Source organism: Excalfactoria chinensis, chromosome 1 (assembly GCF_039878825.1).
Source record: "Excalfactoria chinensis isolate bCotChi1 chromosome 1, bCotChi1.hap2, whole genome shotgun sequence".
Lineage (NCBI taxonomy): Eukaryota > Metazoa > Chordata > Aves > Galliformes > Phasianidae > Excalfactoria > Excalfactoria chinensis.
The window spans coordinates 162,327,754-162,348,505 of NC_092825.1; the positions used below are offsets into that span (position 1 = coordinate 162,327,754).

Sequence of the window (20,752 nt, forward strand, 5' to 3'; positions counted from 1 at the left end):
CATATTAAATTAACAGAAATAGGCTTAAGGTGATGAACAAGCCCTCAAAAGAATTCAAATGTTATATTTCCTGTTGACAAATTTCTCCATTGGTTGTTTATGTATTGCAATAGTAGAAATCCCGCTCCTACCACTGAGTTCGTATCCAAGTAGATGGAAGTGGAAAAATCATTTTTCCAGCTCTCCTTATTTGACCACAGAATCATCAAGGTTGCAAAAGATTTCTATGATCACCTTGTCCCACGATCCACCCATCACCAATATTTCCTAGTAAACCACATCGCTCAGTACAACATCTAAACGTTTCCTGAACACCTCCATGGACAGTGGCTCCATAACCTCCCTGGGCAGCCTGCCTGACAGCTCTCTCAGAAAAGTATTTCCTAATGTCCAGCCTAAGTCTACCTCGGCACATCTTGAGGGCCTCTTCTATTGCTAGTTACATAGGAAAGAGGCTAACTCCCACCTCAGCACCTCTATTCAGGCAGTTGTAGGGAGTGAACAGGTCTCCCCTGAGCCTCCTCTTCTCCAGACTGAACAATCAGAGCTCCCTCAGATGCTCCTCAGAAGACTTGTGCTCCAGACCCCTCATCAGCTTCTCTGGACACACTCCAGGACCTCAAATGTCACTCTTGTAGTGAGGAAACCAAAACTGAACACAGTACTCGAGGTGTGGCCTCATCACTGCTGAGTACAGAGGCATGATCACTTCCCTGCTCCTGCTGGCAGCACTATTTCTGATACAAGCCAGGATATTGTTGGCCTTCCTGGCCACCTGGGCACACTGTTGGCTCATATTCAGCTCAGCATCAATCAGTGAATACCCCCAGCTCCATTTCTTCTACACTGTCTTCCAGCCACTCTGCCCCAAGCCTGTAGCACTGCCTGGGCTTGTGGCCAAGTGCAGGACCCAGCACTTGGACTTGTTGAACTTCATCTCATTGGCCTCAGCCCACTGACCCAGCCTGTCCAGATTACTCTGTAGGACCTTCCTACCCTCAGGCAGACCAGCACTTCCTCCCAGCTTGGTATCATCTGCAAATTTACTGAGTGTGCACACAGTGCCCTCATCCAGATCATCAATAAAAGACCTCGACAGGACAGGCCTCGGTATCGACTCCCAGGGAACACCACATATTGCCAGCTGGATATGACTCCATTTACCACCACTCCCAGGCCCATCCATCCAGACAGCTTTTCACCCAGCGAAGAGTGTATCTGTCCAAGCCACAGACTGCCAGCTTCTCCAGAAGAAATTGGCAGGACCAATACTATTCCAAGCTTTAAATAACCGATCCTTCAACTTGCAGTTCTACTGAAAGGTTTAGCAGCTGGAATAGGCAGGAGATGATAATTTCCCTTCTCTTGATGCCTGCAAGGGCTGTGTCAACTATTTGACCATTCAGACAAATTACATTAAACGATAAAATATGCAGATATGCATCATCACTTCATACTTTCAATCCCTGTAGTCACTAGTATACCATGGAAATGCGGCTCCAAATGGCTCTGTAAGTAACAACACCCACCACAAACTAATGTAACACCACCAGGGTGCAGAGCTTCTATCACACTTTCAGCAGATCAAGCATGAAAATAAACTCCAGGTCTGACCATCCAGGAATGCACACAGAAACTCAAGAAGCACTAAGGAAATTGCCCAGCAGCCTGTCCCAGAGTTCTCAGTATCTGTGAGGTGTTCAGAAAGCAATAGGAGAGGACGGTTGAAAAAGAAAATAGTCCTTGGAAGTGATTACAGTTTAAAAGATGAAGAGATGTTAAAGATGTAACGGGACAGCAAGAAGGTAAAACTATGTTACGAAAAACAACAGAGGAAATACATGGCAGATGAATTCAGCATGGGAGAATGGCTCTTGCATGGTAAGAAGGAAACAAAAATATGTACATCTGGTACAGAAAACCCAGAGGAAAAGGGGAAAGAAAAATCTCTTGTGACAAAAAGATAATCTTTTATGTTATTTCGCTCATAGGAAAAAAAAAAAAAAAAAAAAAAAAAAAAAAAAAAAAAAAAAAAAGTGGGTGACATAAATGAACTGAACTGACTTAAAAATGAAAAAATGTCATGCTTCTTTTTCTAAGAATAAAATATCTGTAGTCGTTTCTAACTGTGCAGACAAGTATCTGTAACCACAAAGGTTCTCATGCAGGTGGTGGACAAGACAGGGGTGAAAACTGTAGTATTTCCAACTGTGAAATAAAGGGAACATCCAAACCACATTTTACACAGGTTATCTAGGTAGCTAAAGTTTCCTGTGCCATCCAAATACAATCTTTGACACTGAAATAAATGCTGATGTCAGTACCAAAAACAAATTAACGTGCTGAGGAAAAGAAGACATTATATGGTGAGCAAAGCTGGCATGGAAATAGTGGAGTGTAGGCAAAGGAGATGCTGTGAACATGAAACAGTGCCGTCTTGCTTCATTGCTGGATGGTCACAATAATCAGTTTGAAAATCACAAAGAGAATTCTCCACAAAGTGTCAGCAGTAAAAGAACACAGATAATATCCACTTGCAGAATTCAAAAGCTTTTATCAAAACAGCCTGTCAAACTGCCACATCAATTTCAAAACAGATTATATGCATCATTTTTCCCTTAACATGATAGAAAGTTTCTATTGTATTTGTTATCTAAAATAAGACACCCATCTTTTTTTCAAACATGGTAATCCATGAGAAGCTCATGTAAAGTCTGGAATATTTCTATTTAGAAAAGTTCCAGAAGGTTGAATAGATCAAAGAAAACACCATACTGGTGATACTTTCTTACTTTGTGAGTAACTCTATGACTTAGAAGGATTATCCATTATGCATGAAGTTAAGAAATAGAATAGAGTTGTGGGACTAGGACCTAAACTACAATAGTGAACACTACTCATATTATATTGAAAAGTAAAAGCTTGCTATTAAAATATATTTAAAAGATTTTTATACCACGAGCGTGCCACAAGACTTACATCTGATGAGTTTTACTCTCACTTCTATGAGTGATGATCCAAAAGCCTGTTCCATTGCTTTGCAATTAATTTGTCTACTCTATGAACTTAAATGTAAACTCATGGACTGGAGTTATTTGCATCTCATATTAGCACAATTTCTTCACAATGTTTATAAATTCTGATAGGATTCCAAATATAAACTCTAAGGAATGAGGACACCCTAAAATACAGATTTTCTGTACTTGCTTCTTTTTAATTATGCATAAAACATATCAGCCAACTCTGAAATAATCAGTGGCCTGATTAACCCAATTAATATTTAACCATGCTACAGACAGAGAAAATACACAAGCTAGTTCAATGCAAGTAGGACTCAATCAACAGAGTTTTTTAATTCAGATCCCAAATGTCGTCTTGAAGATTTTAGCGATTTTTATATGCATTTGATCCATTAACCCTGTACAGAACTACCATAACTATCACTGCAATGTGATGCCAATATTACTTTCAGGGAAATTTAATAATTCAGCCAATACCTTTGTGAACACACTATGGCTTTTTCTAAGTCCAAAACAACTTTGAACACCTTTGAAATCAGATATCCAAAGATAACCCAAGCCAACTTTGCAAAGATTCATCTCAGGACTGCCAGAAATAACTCTAGCTACACTCTTCATCCTTTTGCATTAGCCAAGACTGACACCATAAACAACAGAATTCACTGCAGTATATATAAATTCAAATCTTGGGATAGTACATGTGAATACATCATTACACCCTCAAGCACATAAAAAACTTCAAGTACCAGAAAAAGTAGTTAAGGAGAACAGCCTGACAATCACACAGAGGCACAATAATGTTTGAGATGAATACTGTATGGCACAACAGCACTGATAAAAATTAGCTCTGTAATAAAATATAGCTAGCATTTGGTCCACATCATTATGCATGAAATGAAGTAATTAAACACACCTTACAAATTTTAACTGATGCAAGGACTTTAAAAAAAGGAAGGGTTTTAAAATTCCCAGTCTCATAGAATGCTGAAGCCATAACTACCTGAAGAAAATGATCAAAGAGAGGCAGGAAACAGATTACATGCTTAGTCTTTTTTTATCCCCTGAAATCTTGCATATATTTGTTTCAAGTGAAATTTCTATTTTGGGGGAGGAAGAAAGGAAGGAATCTGCAGTAAATAACAGCTGTTGCATGAAACAATAATTTTTATATGTCATGTTATCTATAGTTTATGCTGGAAGGCATTAAATCTGCCTGAACAGACTGAGCAGTAAACAATTTTCAGATATGCTTTCCTCAGTGTCTTCAAATCTTCTCCTCTTCATGTTCGGACTGACTTCATGCAAACATGTTAGAGTATATATTTATCCATACAAAGGTAGCAATAAATTCATAATCACAATGGATTTTTTCTCCTCAGCACTGCATTCTATGGATTTAGTCTGCATGCCCAATTTAGAGGATTGTACCCAGAACTTTTAACATGTTCCTAAGGATGATCCATTTATGTAATCATTTTGGAAATGGAAAATAAATATAATCTGAAGATTTTAAACACTTTTTTTTTTTTTTCCTTTTAAATCATCACATTAAATATAATTCTTTTTTATGTTTTCAAAAAGGTTACTGTTGACACAGGGGAAATAATATTGGTTGGATGACTGTCATCTAAGAAGTGCAATTTTTCAAACAGAACTTAACGAACTTACAAGTAACTAAAATGCATCTGATCAGTGCAGGGCCCACATTAAAATTGTAAAATTCTGTACACTGTCATACAAAATTTCTCTCCATTGTTGCCTATTTTCAACTCCCTCAATACAAAGGCAAATATAAAGGATACTTCAGCCCATTCCTACTTCTCTATACCACACCATGCCCCATGCCTAGAAGACATCAGCATCACTTCATCAGCAGAAGTGCTGCTACGATATAGGCAAACAATTATGCATACGAACACTAAATCAGGAATAATTATCACATATAAATATAGTGAAATTTAGGATTTATTTTTTTTTCCAATAGTTTCCAGTTAATAGTAGGGGAAAAAAAAGTTTCTGTCCACAACAAGTTTCTCCATTTCCAATGATCATGATACTGCTTACTCTATGACTAGTGTATTGTAAAGATAGTAAGTCTCTGGAATCTGCTGCATTAAAAATCTGAAGGTTAATTACCTCATTACAGCATTGCCAGAGTTTCCACTCAAACATACATATCTCTTGTGAAGATAAAATATAACATAAAAATCAACAAACCACAGGACAGAATTGGTATGCAGGGTAGATTTCTTTCATGTTTATGAACATTTGTGATATTTGTAAAGTCCCTACCTTTACAGTTCAGACAGTCTTGGTACACACCATAAAGTTACAAATACTACCTAGCTTTTTAATTCAGGCCAAATTAGAGAAAGAATTAAAAATAACTATAATGTTTCAACAGTTCACCATTTTGATTTGTCAATATTACAATACTTAGTGAACAGCCAAGCAACAGTACTCCTTAAATAAAAAAGTAGATAATATGGCAATTCACAAAGATAATGGCTAGATAACAGTCTTCGAAATTCCAGCATGTGACATTTCTTTCTTTTTAAAGTGAATGATTACAAACATCTATAAATATTCTGTTTTCACTCTCCATCTCTATCTCTGGGAATTTTAAAGAGCCTGTGCAAATTACAAGTAAGAGCAGAAATCACAGAATCACAGAAGTGGAAGGGTTGGAAGGGACCTCTGAACTTCACCCTGTGCAGTCCCCACTGTTAAAGCTGGTTCCCAGTTGTCCTGATGCCTTCTGAATATCTCCAGAGAAGGAGATCTCAAGTTTATGAAATCTCTACACAACAACAACACATGAACAAGGAAGAATCTTCTTTGTCAACATCTAAATATTTGGTGGTTCCAAGTAAAAGAATAATAATTATTTTTTCATTGAACCATGTAGCAGTTGAATGATTAGAAAAGAAATTCCTATGAAATAAATTCTCCTGATTTCACTTACAAAAACAAACAAACAAACAAACCAAACAAACAAACAAACAAAAAAAAACACAAACAAACAAAAAAACCACATTCTATTAGGAACATCACCCAGTACATATATTCATAAAAATTCAGATGACAAAGACTACTGGATTGTATAGAAAACCCTAAAAGAAGAAGAATGTGCACCAGTGGGATATAAGTGAAATATTAATTAATTTATTTATTTACTTATTAAAGTTCAAGAAATAACTACACAGCAAAGTTTCCCTAGCCTAGTCTTTCCTGTGAAAATCTTCTATGCTAATTCTTTCTTGAATTCTTTAAATTACATCTTAGAGCGTGTACAATGAAATTATCTACATAGATCATGCATTACAAATGGGAGAATAAACAAAAGCAGGCATGTAGCTATAAATATCTAAGTATCTTAATAAATAACAGATTATTTACTTTGAAGACACTATGGAAAAGAGATGAATGCAGGTATTTTTTTATCTGATTAAATATGGGAAGCAACCTTTATCAACTAACCTCATCTGTATTCCCTGCTTCTCCAAAGTAAGACCAAGAGATCATAAGATTAACTCCATCACAGGCTCTTACATGATAACACTCAAAAACATTTGCATAAACAGAGTAAGTGGAAAAGAAGAAAGCAAACACAAAAATCACAGAGCAACAATTAATGTCTTGTTTTTACACAAAAGAAATTCGAAGGTACTTGATCCTTAGCTTGAATTCATAGGAACATACAAAAATTTGGTATCCAAGATATTGGATATTTCCCTAAGTAAACCTTTAAAAAACATACGCAGCAACATCACTAACTTCAGTCAGGAACCTGAAGAGACATCATCTAAATATAAAAATACTGGACATTTTTTTTAAAAAGAGAAAATGATTTTAACTGATCAGAACAAAAGACAATACATTTACAGGAGAAAAATGACAAGCAGGAGTGGAAATATTATTGCTGCCTCCCTTGACAAAGTTCCACTTCCACTGACACTCTCAGCAGAACTACAGAATTGTTCCAGTTGGAAGGGACCTTTAAAGGTCACCAAATCCAAGTCCCCGGCAGTGAACAGGGATACCTACAGCTAGATCAGTTTATCAGAGCCCTGTCCAGCCTGACCTTGAATGTCTCTAAGGATGGATCCTTCTATAGATCCTTTTCAATATGGCCCCAGGATGGTAGATTTGAAAGCAACAATCACATCTGAATTAACGCTTTTACTTTATTCTGCAATAGAATTGGAAAGTACCAACGATTGTACTCTTGCCCCAATCAATTTGTATGTCAGTGCTCAGCAGACCCAGACCCAAAGGAATTTAAAACCACATACAAGACACCATAAGGGAACAAAAGAAATCGTCCCTATTGTTTACCAATGTAGCGTGATCAAAGTTATCAACAACAGTATCAGAAAAACAAAACAACACTATTTTTATTACGTAAACTTGACTTACACTGCTAAATATTTTAGTCTGAAAGATATAAAAAGAAGTATGACAAGTGGCAGCCTAACATTCAGATTGACAGACTACTCATCTGAATAGCAGGTGCTTCACTGAATACAAGAAAAACTATTTAAGATGTGAGCTTAATTTCCATCACTCTAATTTTAGAGTATGAGAGCATAAGAACTTCAACAGTGCCTCAGAAGTAGAACTGCAGGGCACTTCATTGGTCTCACTAAAGATGCAGATAACACAAGGATACACACACAGGAATAAAGAACATTCACAAAGAATACCATTGAGCCATAAAGCTCAATATTGCCCTCCTTTATAATTCAGAATTTTATTTACACTGAACTTACTCATTTAGAAATTAAAACTATAAGTGAATGAGGGAGATTAAAAGCAAGGTGTTCCCTCACAGACCTGTTATTAAATTTCTTAAAAGTAAAAATACAAAAAAACAACCAAGAAACCTGAACTTACTAAACAGACTTAGAAACATGAAGGAGAGAAGGAGGTGGAGAGGATTCAGAAAAGTAGTCTGGAAAGCTTGGATACTCAGGATGGGGTATCAGGCTGTTGATGCTTCCCATGATGGAGTAACACAACAATGCAAGACCACGGAAAGCAAAAGTATCCAAGAGCCAATATCTGGTTCCCCCCACTTGGCTACAGCCTGAGTGAGTCTTTAGAAATCTGATGGTCTACTGTCATCAAACATCCCTTGGATTTTTTGTTTTTGGCAAAGAAGCTCAACGATTATCGAACTTAAGATGGTATCATTGTAAAAATAGATATTTTGTTACTGCTGAATGCCAATAACTTCTCAGAAAGAAGTGTAGCCCTGTTGCAGATATTGTTACTTTTCACATGTAAGAAAAGCATAAGTAGGCATCAAAGCCAGATCTACAAATTAATTTTGGAAGGGAAATAGAATCTGAAAAAGGGAAAGGGAAAGGAAATAATAAGTATGCAAAATAAATAGCCACTCCACAATTGAATCTCCCTTTCTCCTTCCCCTAAGGTCTCCCTCCTTTCCACAAAGAGATATTTTATTCTTCCATTTGCCTATTTCTTTCTTCACCTGAACTTTTTCTCTCCATATCTACACACCATTAAATCAAATAGGAGAAAATAATGCACATACATTAGAGAAACAATAATTCAACATTTCTGTCACATCTCATCAAGCAAGAATTTACTCAGAAGTCTTTTCAATATGTTCTTGAGTTGGCATCACATCTTGTTGTACTGTGTATAATTTGCAGCACAGTGAATTACAGAGCTCTTCACTAAAATAATAATAACCTACGCATAGAAGAAATGCATTGATATATTCAGAAGTTTTTTCCCATTCACAGTTCAAGTAACTCCAGAAATTGATCTTTACATTTTATATTGAGCTTTATTACTGCTCTTACTCACTAGAAAGAACACTTAAGACAAACTGGTCTCTTGCTCAATTGCTAAAACATTATGTTAGCTCTCCATTACAAACAGACTGATTTACTGCCTTATCATCTATTATATACTCATCTTATTAATACTTTTGCATATATTTTATTCATATATACACAGATGTGTACAGACATATATAATTTTCCTTAAATGAAGTATTTTGTCTATTTCTGTGTCAGCAAATAAAAACATATAAAGAATTTTTTCTAACATTTATTGAAACCAACCTCCATCCCCATCCCCCTTGTTACTTCACAACACTTAATGCAAAGTACATACTGGAAAACAGATTAGTAAACACCACCAGCTTTTCTCTGCTTCTTAAATTAAATAACTTATTCTCATCACTTTGCTGCTGGGAAGTAGAAATAGTTATTTTTAAGACTGTGGTGTTTGTTCCAGCATTGTACTAAAATTTCTCATGAAATAAAATAAAACCTATCAGCAATCTTAGCTACAACTTAGTTACTAAGGAGGAAAACAGATAATTCAACAAAACTTAAAGAAAATTGATCAATTTCTTTAATTAGGTTGAGATAAGTGATCTCGGGAGTAATTTACCAATGCATCACTTCCAGATAAATTATTCAAAGTTGTAGGTCCTTTTAAGTATTATTTATTATTTTTCAGTTTATGAATTTATTATTAAGCTATTTCGTGCAACCAGAAATATACAGAATAATTAATGATGGAGGGCATTCTGAACAGGAAAATAATCCATGTACTCTGAATTATGTACTTTATATATTTATTGAAACACAAGAGATAGCTTTTGCCACTTCCAAATCCTATAAAGGGAAACACAGTTAACAGAACTTAAGTTTCAACTTTTCAGTTTCATTACCTCCACCACACATAGTTTGGACAGTTACTCATATTTCGTGTTACCAATAGAATCATAGAATCTCAAGATAGGAAGGGACCTACAAGGTCAGCTAGTCCAACCATGCTCCCATTACTATTGCTACCACAAGCCACTAAACCATATCTCAGAGCTCCTCATCCAGACTCTTGAACACTGCCAGGGACAGCGACTCCACCACCTCCCTGGGCAGCCATTCCAGTGCCTGACCACTCTCTGAGAGAAAAAGTTTTTCCTTATATCTAAGCCTCTTCCGGTACAACTTGCGACCATTTCCTTGGGTCCTGTTTGTTGCCTGGGAGAAGAGGCCAAGCCCGTCCTCATCACAGTCTCCCTTCAGGAAGGTGTAGAGTGTAGTGAGGTCTCGCCTGAGCCTCCTCTTCTCCAGGCTAAATAATCCCAGCTCCCTGAGCCGTTCTTCATAAGACCTGTGCTCCAGACCCCTCACCAGTTTCATTGCCCTTCTCTAGATGCATTCCAGGGCCTCAGTGTCTTTCTTGTAGCGAGGAGCCCAAAACTGAACACAATACTTGAGATGCAGCCTCACTAGTGCTGAGTACAGGGGGATGATTACCTCTCTGCTCCTGATGGCTATACTATTTCTAATGCAGGCCAGGATGCCTTTGGCGTTCTTGGCCACCTGGGAACACTGTCAGCTCATGTTCAGATGAGCACCAACCAGCACCCCCAAGTGCTGAACACAATCCTCCACAGATGATGAGGTGCACCCCCAGGTGTTGAACAAGATCCCCCTCAGGCAGGATGCAGCAAGAAGTCCATGTCATCAAAAGTTTAATGTGCCTCTGCTTAAAAGTCTCTTAAAATTACCCCTAGTCTGCTGTAATTATAATATGGTTAAAACAAAGCTGAGCATGGCTCTGTGACCTTCTGCCCATGTATTAGTACGGAAAGTGATACCATTCCTTAATTTGGAATGCTATTAAGTGTGGATTCAAACAGCTCATTATTTAAGAAGTAAACGACATTTCATCAACAAGTAAAAGCATGTTGATTTATTTTAGAAGTAGGAAAAAAAAAAAAAAAAAAAATTATCCTTGAAAAAATCTCCAATGAAATTTGACTTCATTATTTAATCCTACCTTTTATGACCAACTTAATCCAGAATCTCCTTAGATTATTACGATTTAACTGATTTTACAGAAAATCACTTCTGCAAATTGAAGATGTATTTTTGATGAAACAGAAGTAAAGCAGAATTCATAGCATTTAAAAAAAAGAAAACAAACAAAACATTCCCAAAACAGAAACTTAGCCAAATTTAAAGTTTCTCTTGCTCGAAAGCTTACCAGACTGTTGTTTCCACCTGACTGTCATGCAGCTGTCGATTGTCTAGTTGGGCAAAAAGAGGAAAGAGAACTTGAATCCCTCCAATGGAATGAATTGCGCTGTGAATGGAGTGGGTTACGATAGCTTTCACATCCTAAATTAATAAAAGAAAGAAAGAAATAGAAGGAAAAAATCCACTAATCTCAGTTTTACAGGACAGTTAGTAATATAACTTGGGAAAACTTTACCATTGAATGAAGTGAAAACTAAATCAGACATATTTTTAATTTAATTTCACTAGTCATGTTTCAATTGCAATAATTAAACTTAAAACCAAATAAAAACATCAGGATCATGGTAAACTCTGGCTATGGAAGGAAGTATATTTTTCTTGATTAAAAATAAGTGAAAAAAGAACAGTTCATATGATAAGGATATTAAGAACTGAAAAAACACAGAATTATATTCTCCTTGTACATTAAGCATAAGAGTCATAGTAACACTATTGTATGCTGTTCTCCATAGCAATAGAAAGAGGCAAAGAACATGAAACATAAGTGAAGGTAAATACATGCTTTAAAGGATAAAAGTCATAACCTGGATGAAGTGGTAAGTTTTAATGTGTAACTCAGAAATTTGTATATGTGAACAAAATTAATAGTCAGAAGTCAGTTAAACAATGGTTTATGTATCATTATTTGTTCAATAAAAATATTTTTTTTTAATTTTTAGGATTACAAATGAAATAAAATGCACAAACCTGAAGCATGAGAGCATGTGGGGAGTGTACAAAAATTGAAGGATTTTCCTTTGGTGAGGATTCAAGGCATAGCTGAGCATCAGTAGCCTTTGCATTATAAGTAAAAGCAATGCTACTGGCAAGTTTCCCATCATATAGCACTTGTTTATGGTGCTCAGCAAGATGAATGTCGCTCTCAGATTTAAATTTGAATGTGCTCTGAAAAAAAAAAAAAAAAAAAAAAAAAAAAAGAAGAAGAAGAAGAAAATATATGAAGCTTTCAAAGTGAAAGGAAGACTGAATTCCATTCCATTTTAAGGCAATGGCTATTTTTAAAATAGCATAAATCCCGTGCTTCAATGATAGTGTAGATTATATATAAACAAGACACTGAAATTAAATAAAAAACAAAATTTTAAATGCCATATTTCAAACCAATAATTTTCAAAGTTAAAGAAAGAATGAAAACCTCTCTTATTCTTAAACTTACCGTGATCTATATCTGATCAAAAACTAGGTTTTTATGGTTACTTTGGGAAACCAATCAAGCACAAGAAGATAGATTTCTTCCTTTCTGAAAAGTGTTGACAGATTTACTTGGCACACACCTACTTCTGCATGTAGCAACCATTTGACAGCAGCAAAAAATAACCAGTAGTAACACACTGTGCTGATGCAAACAAATTCATTAGAAATTATCACCATTTTCATCATTACAATATGTAATACAACAATATTTCAATACCGTAATAAGAAATTCAATTTTTATTTCTAAAATTTTTATTCTGTTTGTTTAAAATCTGATGTTAATTATGAAATACTTTGTTTACTTGCTCCACGTATGGCCATCTATATATCGGTCCATGTCAAAAATATTGTTGTTTTCATCTATTTCATCCCACAGATTTCTCTCTTCCTACTGTCCCCAAAACAGTAAGAAAATATATCATGAAACTATGAGACATGTAATCAGTAGGGTTGTTGTTATCTAAGCTGGGATAGTTAAAATAGGCAACTTATAGACTATCAGCTGCTCCTTCCAAAAATACTGCCGATTTTGATCAGCTGTGTAAACCCACAAAACCCATCTAGCTTTTGAAGAGTTCTTGAGGCTGCTGGAAACTCTGAATAAATTCTCTTGCTTATGACCAAAAGATTGGAAAGAATGTCTGCTCAAGAGACTGACACATGACAATTTAAGGTCTTGTGACAAGCAGCCATTTGTATGTGGGTCATAAGAAATATGTAGGCTGAATCAACAGGACATCTGACTGCATCTGATTGAGAACCCTTGGAGCAGATATGTCAATCATCTGTGCCCCATGCACAGTGATGTTGAATGGAAGAGAGGCAGCAAAACTGATCTGAAAATGAATGAGTCGCATGCACTAAAACTGAGAAGGAAATCAGAATAGCAAATAGGAATAAAGGAATAAGAAGTCAGTGGTTTATTCTAGAAATTGATAAAGTTAGCTAACATTATTTTTGGCTCTGTTAGGATTAGTGTTGGCAGAAACTGGAGGGAAGTAATCCATTGTCCCTATACAGCACTGGCGAGGCTACATCTGGAGCACTGTGGCCAGTTCTGGACTGACTTCCCAGTAAGCAAGAAAGATAGACATATGGAGAGAATCCAACTAAGGGCCATGAAGATGATGAAGAAAGTGGGGGACCTCTTGTATGAGAATGAGAGGATCAGGGGATCTCATCAATGCTAATAAATATCTGAACAAAGAGTGCAAACAGACAGAACCATACTGTGCTCAGCAGTGTCCAGTGCCACGACCAGAGGCCTTGGACACAAAGTGGATCACAGGAGATTCTGTCTGAATACCAGGAGCACTTCTGTGCTGTGTGAGTGATGCAGCGCTGGCACAGGCTGCCCAGAGGCTGTGAGGGATCCTCCTTTGAGATCTCCCAGAGCTGCATGGACATGGCACACTGCTCTGGGTGTCCCTGCTAGAGAAGGGTTGGGTCAGGTCACCTTTATGGGTCATTGTCAATTTCAACTGTTCTGTGTTCTTCAGTTTGTATTTGGGTCAGGAATCAGTGTTGTATGGAAACTCCCACAGGTGCCACTTACTGCTTTCTGAATATTTCAAACCTGTTCAGTTCCTTTTGGAAGAAACTGAACCAGAAATGTTCACCAACTGCAGACAGCTATTCAGTCTAAAGTATCAGATTTCAAACAGTCTTCAGTAAATCCTGCCAGATACAGTATCCACTTTCAAATGTTTTAATTTATAAATGTGTTTCTCTATCTTGCCACAGTATTCACTGAAGCAGAAACTGCCAAAGTGACTCTTATGCTTAACAGCTTGAGAGTTGGGTCCCTGTTTGTATGGCCATCTCTGATTCACTCATCAGGAAATCACTGCTACAAGATTACCAGCTTGTCCCAATGAAGGTGATGATGTCTTTCTCCCCTAAGAGAATATTAAGCTACACAGATATATATTTGCACACTTATTGCAGAGTCAGAAATAGTTCAGCGATTTCACAAATTTCAGAAAATATCTGCTTTCTAAATGATCTGTATCACAAGAAAATTCTTCTTCTAAGATTTTTTTTTCTTTCATGTCTTTAAGCCCTATCAGAACTAAAACTATCAGAGCAAATATTTCACTTTTACACAGCATTTCCTGTCATTTCAAGTGTGTTAAAGTATATCAGCAAAAATTTGTATCATTACTTTACTATGAAATTTTACAACTTTCTAAATTAAGTTAAAATAAAATGAGTTTTTAAAACAAATTTGAGCATTATTCTATTTCCTAATTTTAAGTGTTTACTAAATCAACTCATTGGCTACCGCTGTTGCAAAGACATGCCCAAAAAGCTATGAATCAATACAATACTGATTCTTGGGGGGGCGAGGGGAGGGGGGAAAGAATACTTAAGACTTTCTGCTGTAAAAGTTGGACTATGTGATTGTAAGTTAGAAACTGTTATGTTCTACTCACGAGAATATTATTATAATACAATGGAAAGAGGGGTTATTAATTCTGACAAAATGCTCCGTTATCACTAGGTTTAACTTACATAAAAACATAAAAGGAAAATAAGTTAATTATATGCATACTGTACTGGGGACTAGCAAAAGTGCATCCACAGAAGGATAGCAGAGGCTGGCAAGTGTATAAGGTTTAATTGCAAATGGTTAATTACCTGTCACTGAAGAAGCGAAACTTTGAGATCTGGCAAGAATCACCATAAGAGCATAAATCAAAACAAAACAAAACAAACAAACAAAACAACAACAACAACCCCTTTGTTTTAACATGCTGAATGGCGAATATATATATAAATACATATATATTCCTTTGTACCTTCCTTATCAATCTCATATATGGATATATATATATGTATATATATCATCAAAAATAAAATATGACCTTGTACTACATAAGAAGGTGAAGTGAATTTGAATTTTAAAGGTTAGTTGGTGTGTGTTTATATGTGCATGTATTAATGCAGCTTTTACTCCAGCTTTCACAGATGACAAAGTGATTGATATTGCAGCACTGATGAAAAGTAAACTCAGAAGCAACATCACACACAGTAATCTGATACCTCATTTTGAAATGTGTATGTGGGAGGGCTAAGTGGAGTGTTACACACTTCTCAGGGCTATTAGAAAAATTGGTGGAATTCCCTTTTGATAGCATCAAATTCTGCTATCAGGTGCAGTTCTTCCTCCCACATCATTTTCCTTGTCCCTCTATTCTGAGATTATAAACCCCACAAAATTCCACTGAGATATGCATCACACTCTTCTTTGCTGCCTGGGAACAATGCTGAAATAGCACAGGTGATGCATTCACATCCTCCTGTCAACCTTGAGCAAGCGAAAACTATTTGCTGGGTGAAAGTCCGGCTTAGTAACTGCAAGACTCACGTAAGCATGCTATTATATAGATGAAACCTGGGAACAATACTATTGAAATCTACTGGGTTTCTAATCAACATAATCTAAAAAGCCAAGATATCTTGTGAATGAATGTGAGAAGTTTTAACCAGAAGGAGGCAAATAACATAGCTCTAATCTTGGTGTATTTTCCTCTCTTCCCCTGCTATAAATTTGATTATTTATCATTTTTACACAGTAGTTACTATGGGAAGTATTCAGTATTCTAAGCAGTAGACTCGTGGTTTCAGACTACAAGTGGTATCAGAATTTACTGCTAGACTATAAACAGCCTTTGAGTCTACTAATTCAATCTGACTGCATACATGTTTCTGGAATTTTTAAATCTACAATCACTAATTAAAATTGTCAAGATGGAAATGACATTTCTGAGCAGCTGAAACTGTCTATGTTAACAGAAGTATAGCATAAGGCACATGTTTATATTAGAGTCATTATAGTTGAATTTAACAGTATAAAAATAAACATTCTTAATTATCATTCTTGTATATCTTTACGCTACAAAAGAAATTTCTTCAATCAATTGAGCACTGTTTTTTTTTATTTTTTTATTTTTTAGATGTAGAATTATCTCAATAAAAATTTAGGAATTTCATTTACCAGCATAATTTTTTCATTTTACTATATGCATTTCATGTGTTCCACATCAAATTTCCAATAAAAACATAATAAATTATAGAGGAAACAATAGCAGAAGATAACAGTTTAACTCATCTGCAGTGTCCAACGCTCAGTGTAACTGAACCTAAAGCTAAAATATTTATAAGGCTCTGTTGGTGATTCAGAAGTGAGAAGCGATCATTACAGATGTGGCTGTAAAGGAGCAATGAAAAACACTTTCTGACAGTATCTGACTGCAAGTGAAATTTATCAATAAAATGTATAAAACCTCATTGTACACACTGAATATCTTCATAGCTACACATTTTTGACTAAACTCTGAGGCTTCTGCAAATGGAAAGCAAAGCATTAATGAATGTTTAACCATGATTAGTAAAAGCTAAGTTTAGTAAAGGTTGATTAGTAAAGCTCCTAGTTGTTTAGACAAAGAGGAAAGGCACAGTACACAGCAAAGAGGCATTAGCTGCACTGAGAACACAGTCTAAACTGAATAACATGTTATATGAAAACAAAACATCCCTGAAGAATTAAATTACACTTAATTACATTTAATTGACATTTAAGAAAAAAAAAAAAAAAATCAGTAAGAAGCTGAAGTGAAGAAATTCTGATTAAGGGAAGCCTGTGAATCAAGGTAGATAATTTGTCAACAGTGTAGTGAGGATAGTGCAATAAGTACTGAAAATGATATTTAGTATGAAAACATGCCTGCCTTCTGGAACCCCTCAGTGCTCAAGAATGTTGTGTAATATTTTTCACTTCTTCTACCAAATGAAACCATTATTCCTGTGTTGTATCACTGTAGTATGCTCCTGCAAATTCAGGATTTGAATTTATTCACAAACATTGACTACATTTATTATTAAGAAGAATAAGGTTACTTATATAAGAAATCTTTCTTCAAACAAAATAGAGCATTAACTTTGGAATCAAGCATTGCTTGCTTGCACAGGTGACGCTTCTCTTGACTGAGCGAACAATGTGGTTTCACAGCAGGTTAAAACTACAAACTGCATGCAACAGAATGCCTCTTCTTCAAGTAGCCTTAACATACATTTGGCTTTCCACACTATATACGAACCAAGAAAGATGTTTTCAGCTGTCATTGCCATTTGCTAGCTGTTGTCAAATAACATCTGCAAGATCATAAATCACTATCGCTGGAATCTAAGTGTTGATTTTTGTTTGCTACTTTTGCAACACTTTTTATTTTCAAGGCATATGCTATATGCTTTGAATATAGTTCAAATGGTACCACAAATAAAACAAATGAGCAAAAATAAAATTAGTGAATAATTGGCGGCACATATCTAATAGTCTTTAGATGGTGTTAGACTTGATCATTCATTTTGAAGACTTCCTCAATGGAGAAACAATTCCCACATACTTCTGGATAACATCTGCTTTATTTTTCTTGATGAAATAACAGTATACACAGTCATTTCAAGTAATAACTAAGACTTTTTTTAATACTAGAGTTTGAAGTTGACGCACACACCAGGATTCCATCCAAACTGTCTCCTAAATTTCGCTAGCAAAACATGAATGAAAGGCTCACTCCAGAAGAAATGTGCATTTGAACAGAACTGGCTTCTTATGTTTTGTGGAATACTAATCTGCTATAATTCAGGTTTTAAACATAAAATAGGAGTAAAGTTGTTCACCTGGAATTCAATGCACAAAACATAACATTGCGCCAATTTGATTATGTCCCAAATTAATAAGATTCACATACAATCATGTTTCATCATTCTTTAAAGAAATTACTTGCATCATTCGAAAATCTGATAGAAATTAAGAGTAGTTAGGAAGCTCAGTGAAATATTTATATTTTGATGAAAGCAAATCACAAAGCTCTACACGATTCTAAGAGGAATATCTACATTCACACATAGCTTCCTACTGTATATATCAGTAATTTCTACCAATTATTTTTTGTTTCTAGTTTTGCAAAACAGTATTTTTTTAAGATCCATTGTTACCTTATAACCAGGTCCTAACTGATGTATTGCAAAAATCTGTGCTGGGTTGAGGGCTTCTGTGAATACATATACAGCTCCAAGTTGGCCACAGAATACTCTGTTAGCATCAGCAGTCTCCGAAGAGCCAAGAAAACATTTGTCATAACTCTGTATTGGAAGAGGCAATGTTAATGAGCTTTAATTATACAAACTATACAATGAAATAATACTCATGTACAGACAAAAATAAAAGAAGATTGTAATGAGGAAAATAAATTAGTCACTTAGCACTTCAGTACCTAAATAACTGTAGTGAACATTTTCATTTCAACTACCTAACCCTTAATTGTTTTATGGGTCATTAGTACAATGCTTCTATATCTACTTGCTCGGTTTTCTTTATATTTATCAACCATTTGACACACAACAGAGAAAATTAGAATAGCAGAATACAGTATTATTTTGCTATTGTGCTAAATGTTTGTAGGAGAAAAAAATAAATATGATTCTTCTAGTTTGCCCAGGTGCACAGTCTTGTTCTATGACCTTATCCTACACTTATTTGGTTTGACATTAAATTCTTCTGACTTCAGCTTTTCAATGAGGTAAAGTAAGAGGTACCCAGGATTTCACCTCTGATTTATATTCCCTTCTGGCCAGTATCTGTTTTTTTTCTCTTTGGAACTTGTAATTTCTTTTGATAATTTTTATTTTTATTTTTATTTTTTTATTATTATTATTTTATTATTGACAAATATAATAAAAAACCCAACTTGTAACAAGTTCACATCCAAGATGCACAGTATTGATGATAGGCTGAAACCACACTGATGACTGGCAAATGGTGAAAAGTCTTAAAAAAATTCAGTTAGTCCATGAAAGTTGTGCTTAGACTTAAAGGGATTACTGATACTTGTGCCTTTGTTGTCAGGAAGTCTCAACTTGTCCTGAGCAAATAGCCATTTTAACTTTAATTTTTTTGAGGAATTTGTCTCAGTTAGTGATGACACCCCATTTGTAATTTTTAATTAAGTAAATATATCTATATTTCTGCCTTGTTCTTTTTCTTGTTATCATCAACTGCACAACAGACAGCATTTTACATTTAATTTACATATAATTTACAGGCTAGTAACTCAGTACAGATCGCCCAACACCTCAGCTGACTTTTGAATCACCACATTCCCACCCAACATCCATGTTTACATTACCAAGGAGAACCCATGCTCTGAAAAAAACCCTCAATGCCTTGCCTTTACTTGCAAGTAGAAATTCGACCAAGAACATAAAGAATGATGATCAGAAGTGACAAGCAGAGCCCATCTACTTTAATTAATACACAATATTTAAACCCTTCCTATCAAATCCAACTTTACATCTACAATTTAGCACAGGACAAACAGTTAATTTCCCTACGTACTACCATGCTTCCTACAAACGCACATAGAACAGCTCAGATTCACATGATAAATAAGAAATAGCAATGCACAGTGAGCTGATGAATCATACATCTTTGAAAATCTACCTCAGGTTTAACTTGGAGGCAATGCACAAAAGATAATTGTTTTGTCTGCCTCCTTCATTCAAATCTTTGGGCCAGAATGAGTACCTTTCTCCTGCATCATTAGGTGTGAACCCTCATCTCTTCCAATGTAGAAGATAAAAAAATGGACTAACGTTGTTTTTGGTTGTGTTTTTTTTTTTTGTTTTTTTTTTGTTTGTTTGTTTGTTTGTTTTTTGTTTTTTTTTTTGTTTGTTTTTTTGAATCATAAATAGATTTAATTAAAATAAGTTTTTTGGTTTTTGGTTTTTTTTAAATATAAAGTCTGATGCATTTCCTGTTATAATGTACTGTTAGGATGACTTGAAATCAGTCCATTTCACATTTAGGAATACACACAGTGGTTTCTGCCTGTGGCAGAAGCAGATACAAAATGAGTAACTGCATCTCTGTGCAGAGTTGACTAATGCTATGCAACCGTATGTTTCTCCATGTCTTTTAATTGGTAATATCCCTTACTGTCCATACAAATGAATAAAGTATGAAATACAAAATGGTTATTTTGTAGCACTTAATTTGTACTTGCTAACAACATTAATTAAATAGTAATTCCTTTAAATTTAGCACAGCATTTTTAGTACCAGTCAACTGCCTGTGAACTATTCCAAGTCAAGCAACGAAAAAGGAGAAATATGCTTGCTACTGGGATAAAGCTTACTGCCATAAATCTCCTGACACTTCTTCACACTTCTGTGTTCTATCTTTTCTTTTTTTTTTCTTTTTTCTTTTTCTTTTTTCTTTTTCCTGTTCATCTTTATGTATCTTGTTGATTCAAAACGGTAAACTCTCCATAAAAGAAATGATCTTTCACAATGCTTATACAATGCATTAAACAACAGGACCCTTACCTGAGTCCAGGCTGCAATGTATGCAAAATACTTAAGAACTAATATTCAAACAAC

At 35.3% G+C, this 20,752-nt stretch overlaps 1 protein-coding gene across 7 annotated transcripts in view; it reads right to left on the reverse strand.

Annotated features, from left to right (window-relative positions):
• Positions 1–20,752, reverse strand: part of NBEA (neurobeachin) — a 449,426-nt gene that overhangs the window by 336,265 nt on the left and 92,409 nt on the right. For all 7 annotated transcript variants that reach the window (XM_072361559.1, XM_072361556.1, XM_072361557.1 and 4 more), the window contains exons 8-10: positions 18,311–18,457; positions 11,801–11,998; positions 11,061–11,194 (exon numbers count right to left, since the gene is read on the reverse strand). In XM_072361559.1, the coding sequence (XP_072217660.1) occupies positions 11,061–11,194; positions 11,801–11,998; positions 18,311–18,457 (479 nt within the window). The remainder of the gene's footprint in view (positions 1–11,060; positions 11,195–11,800; positions 11,999–18,310; positions 18,458–20,752) is intronic.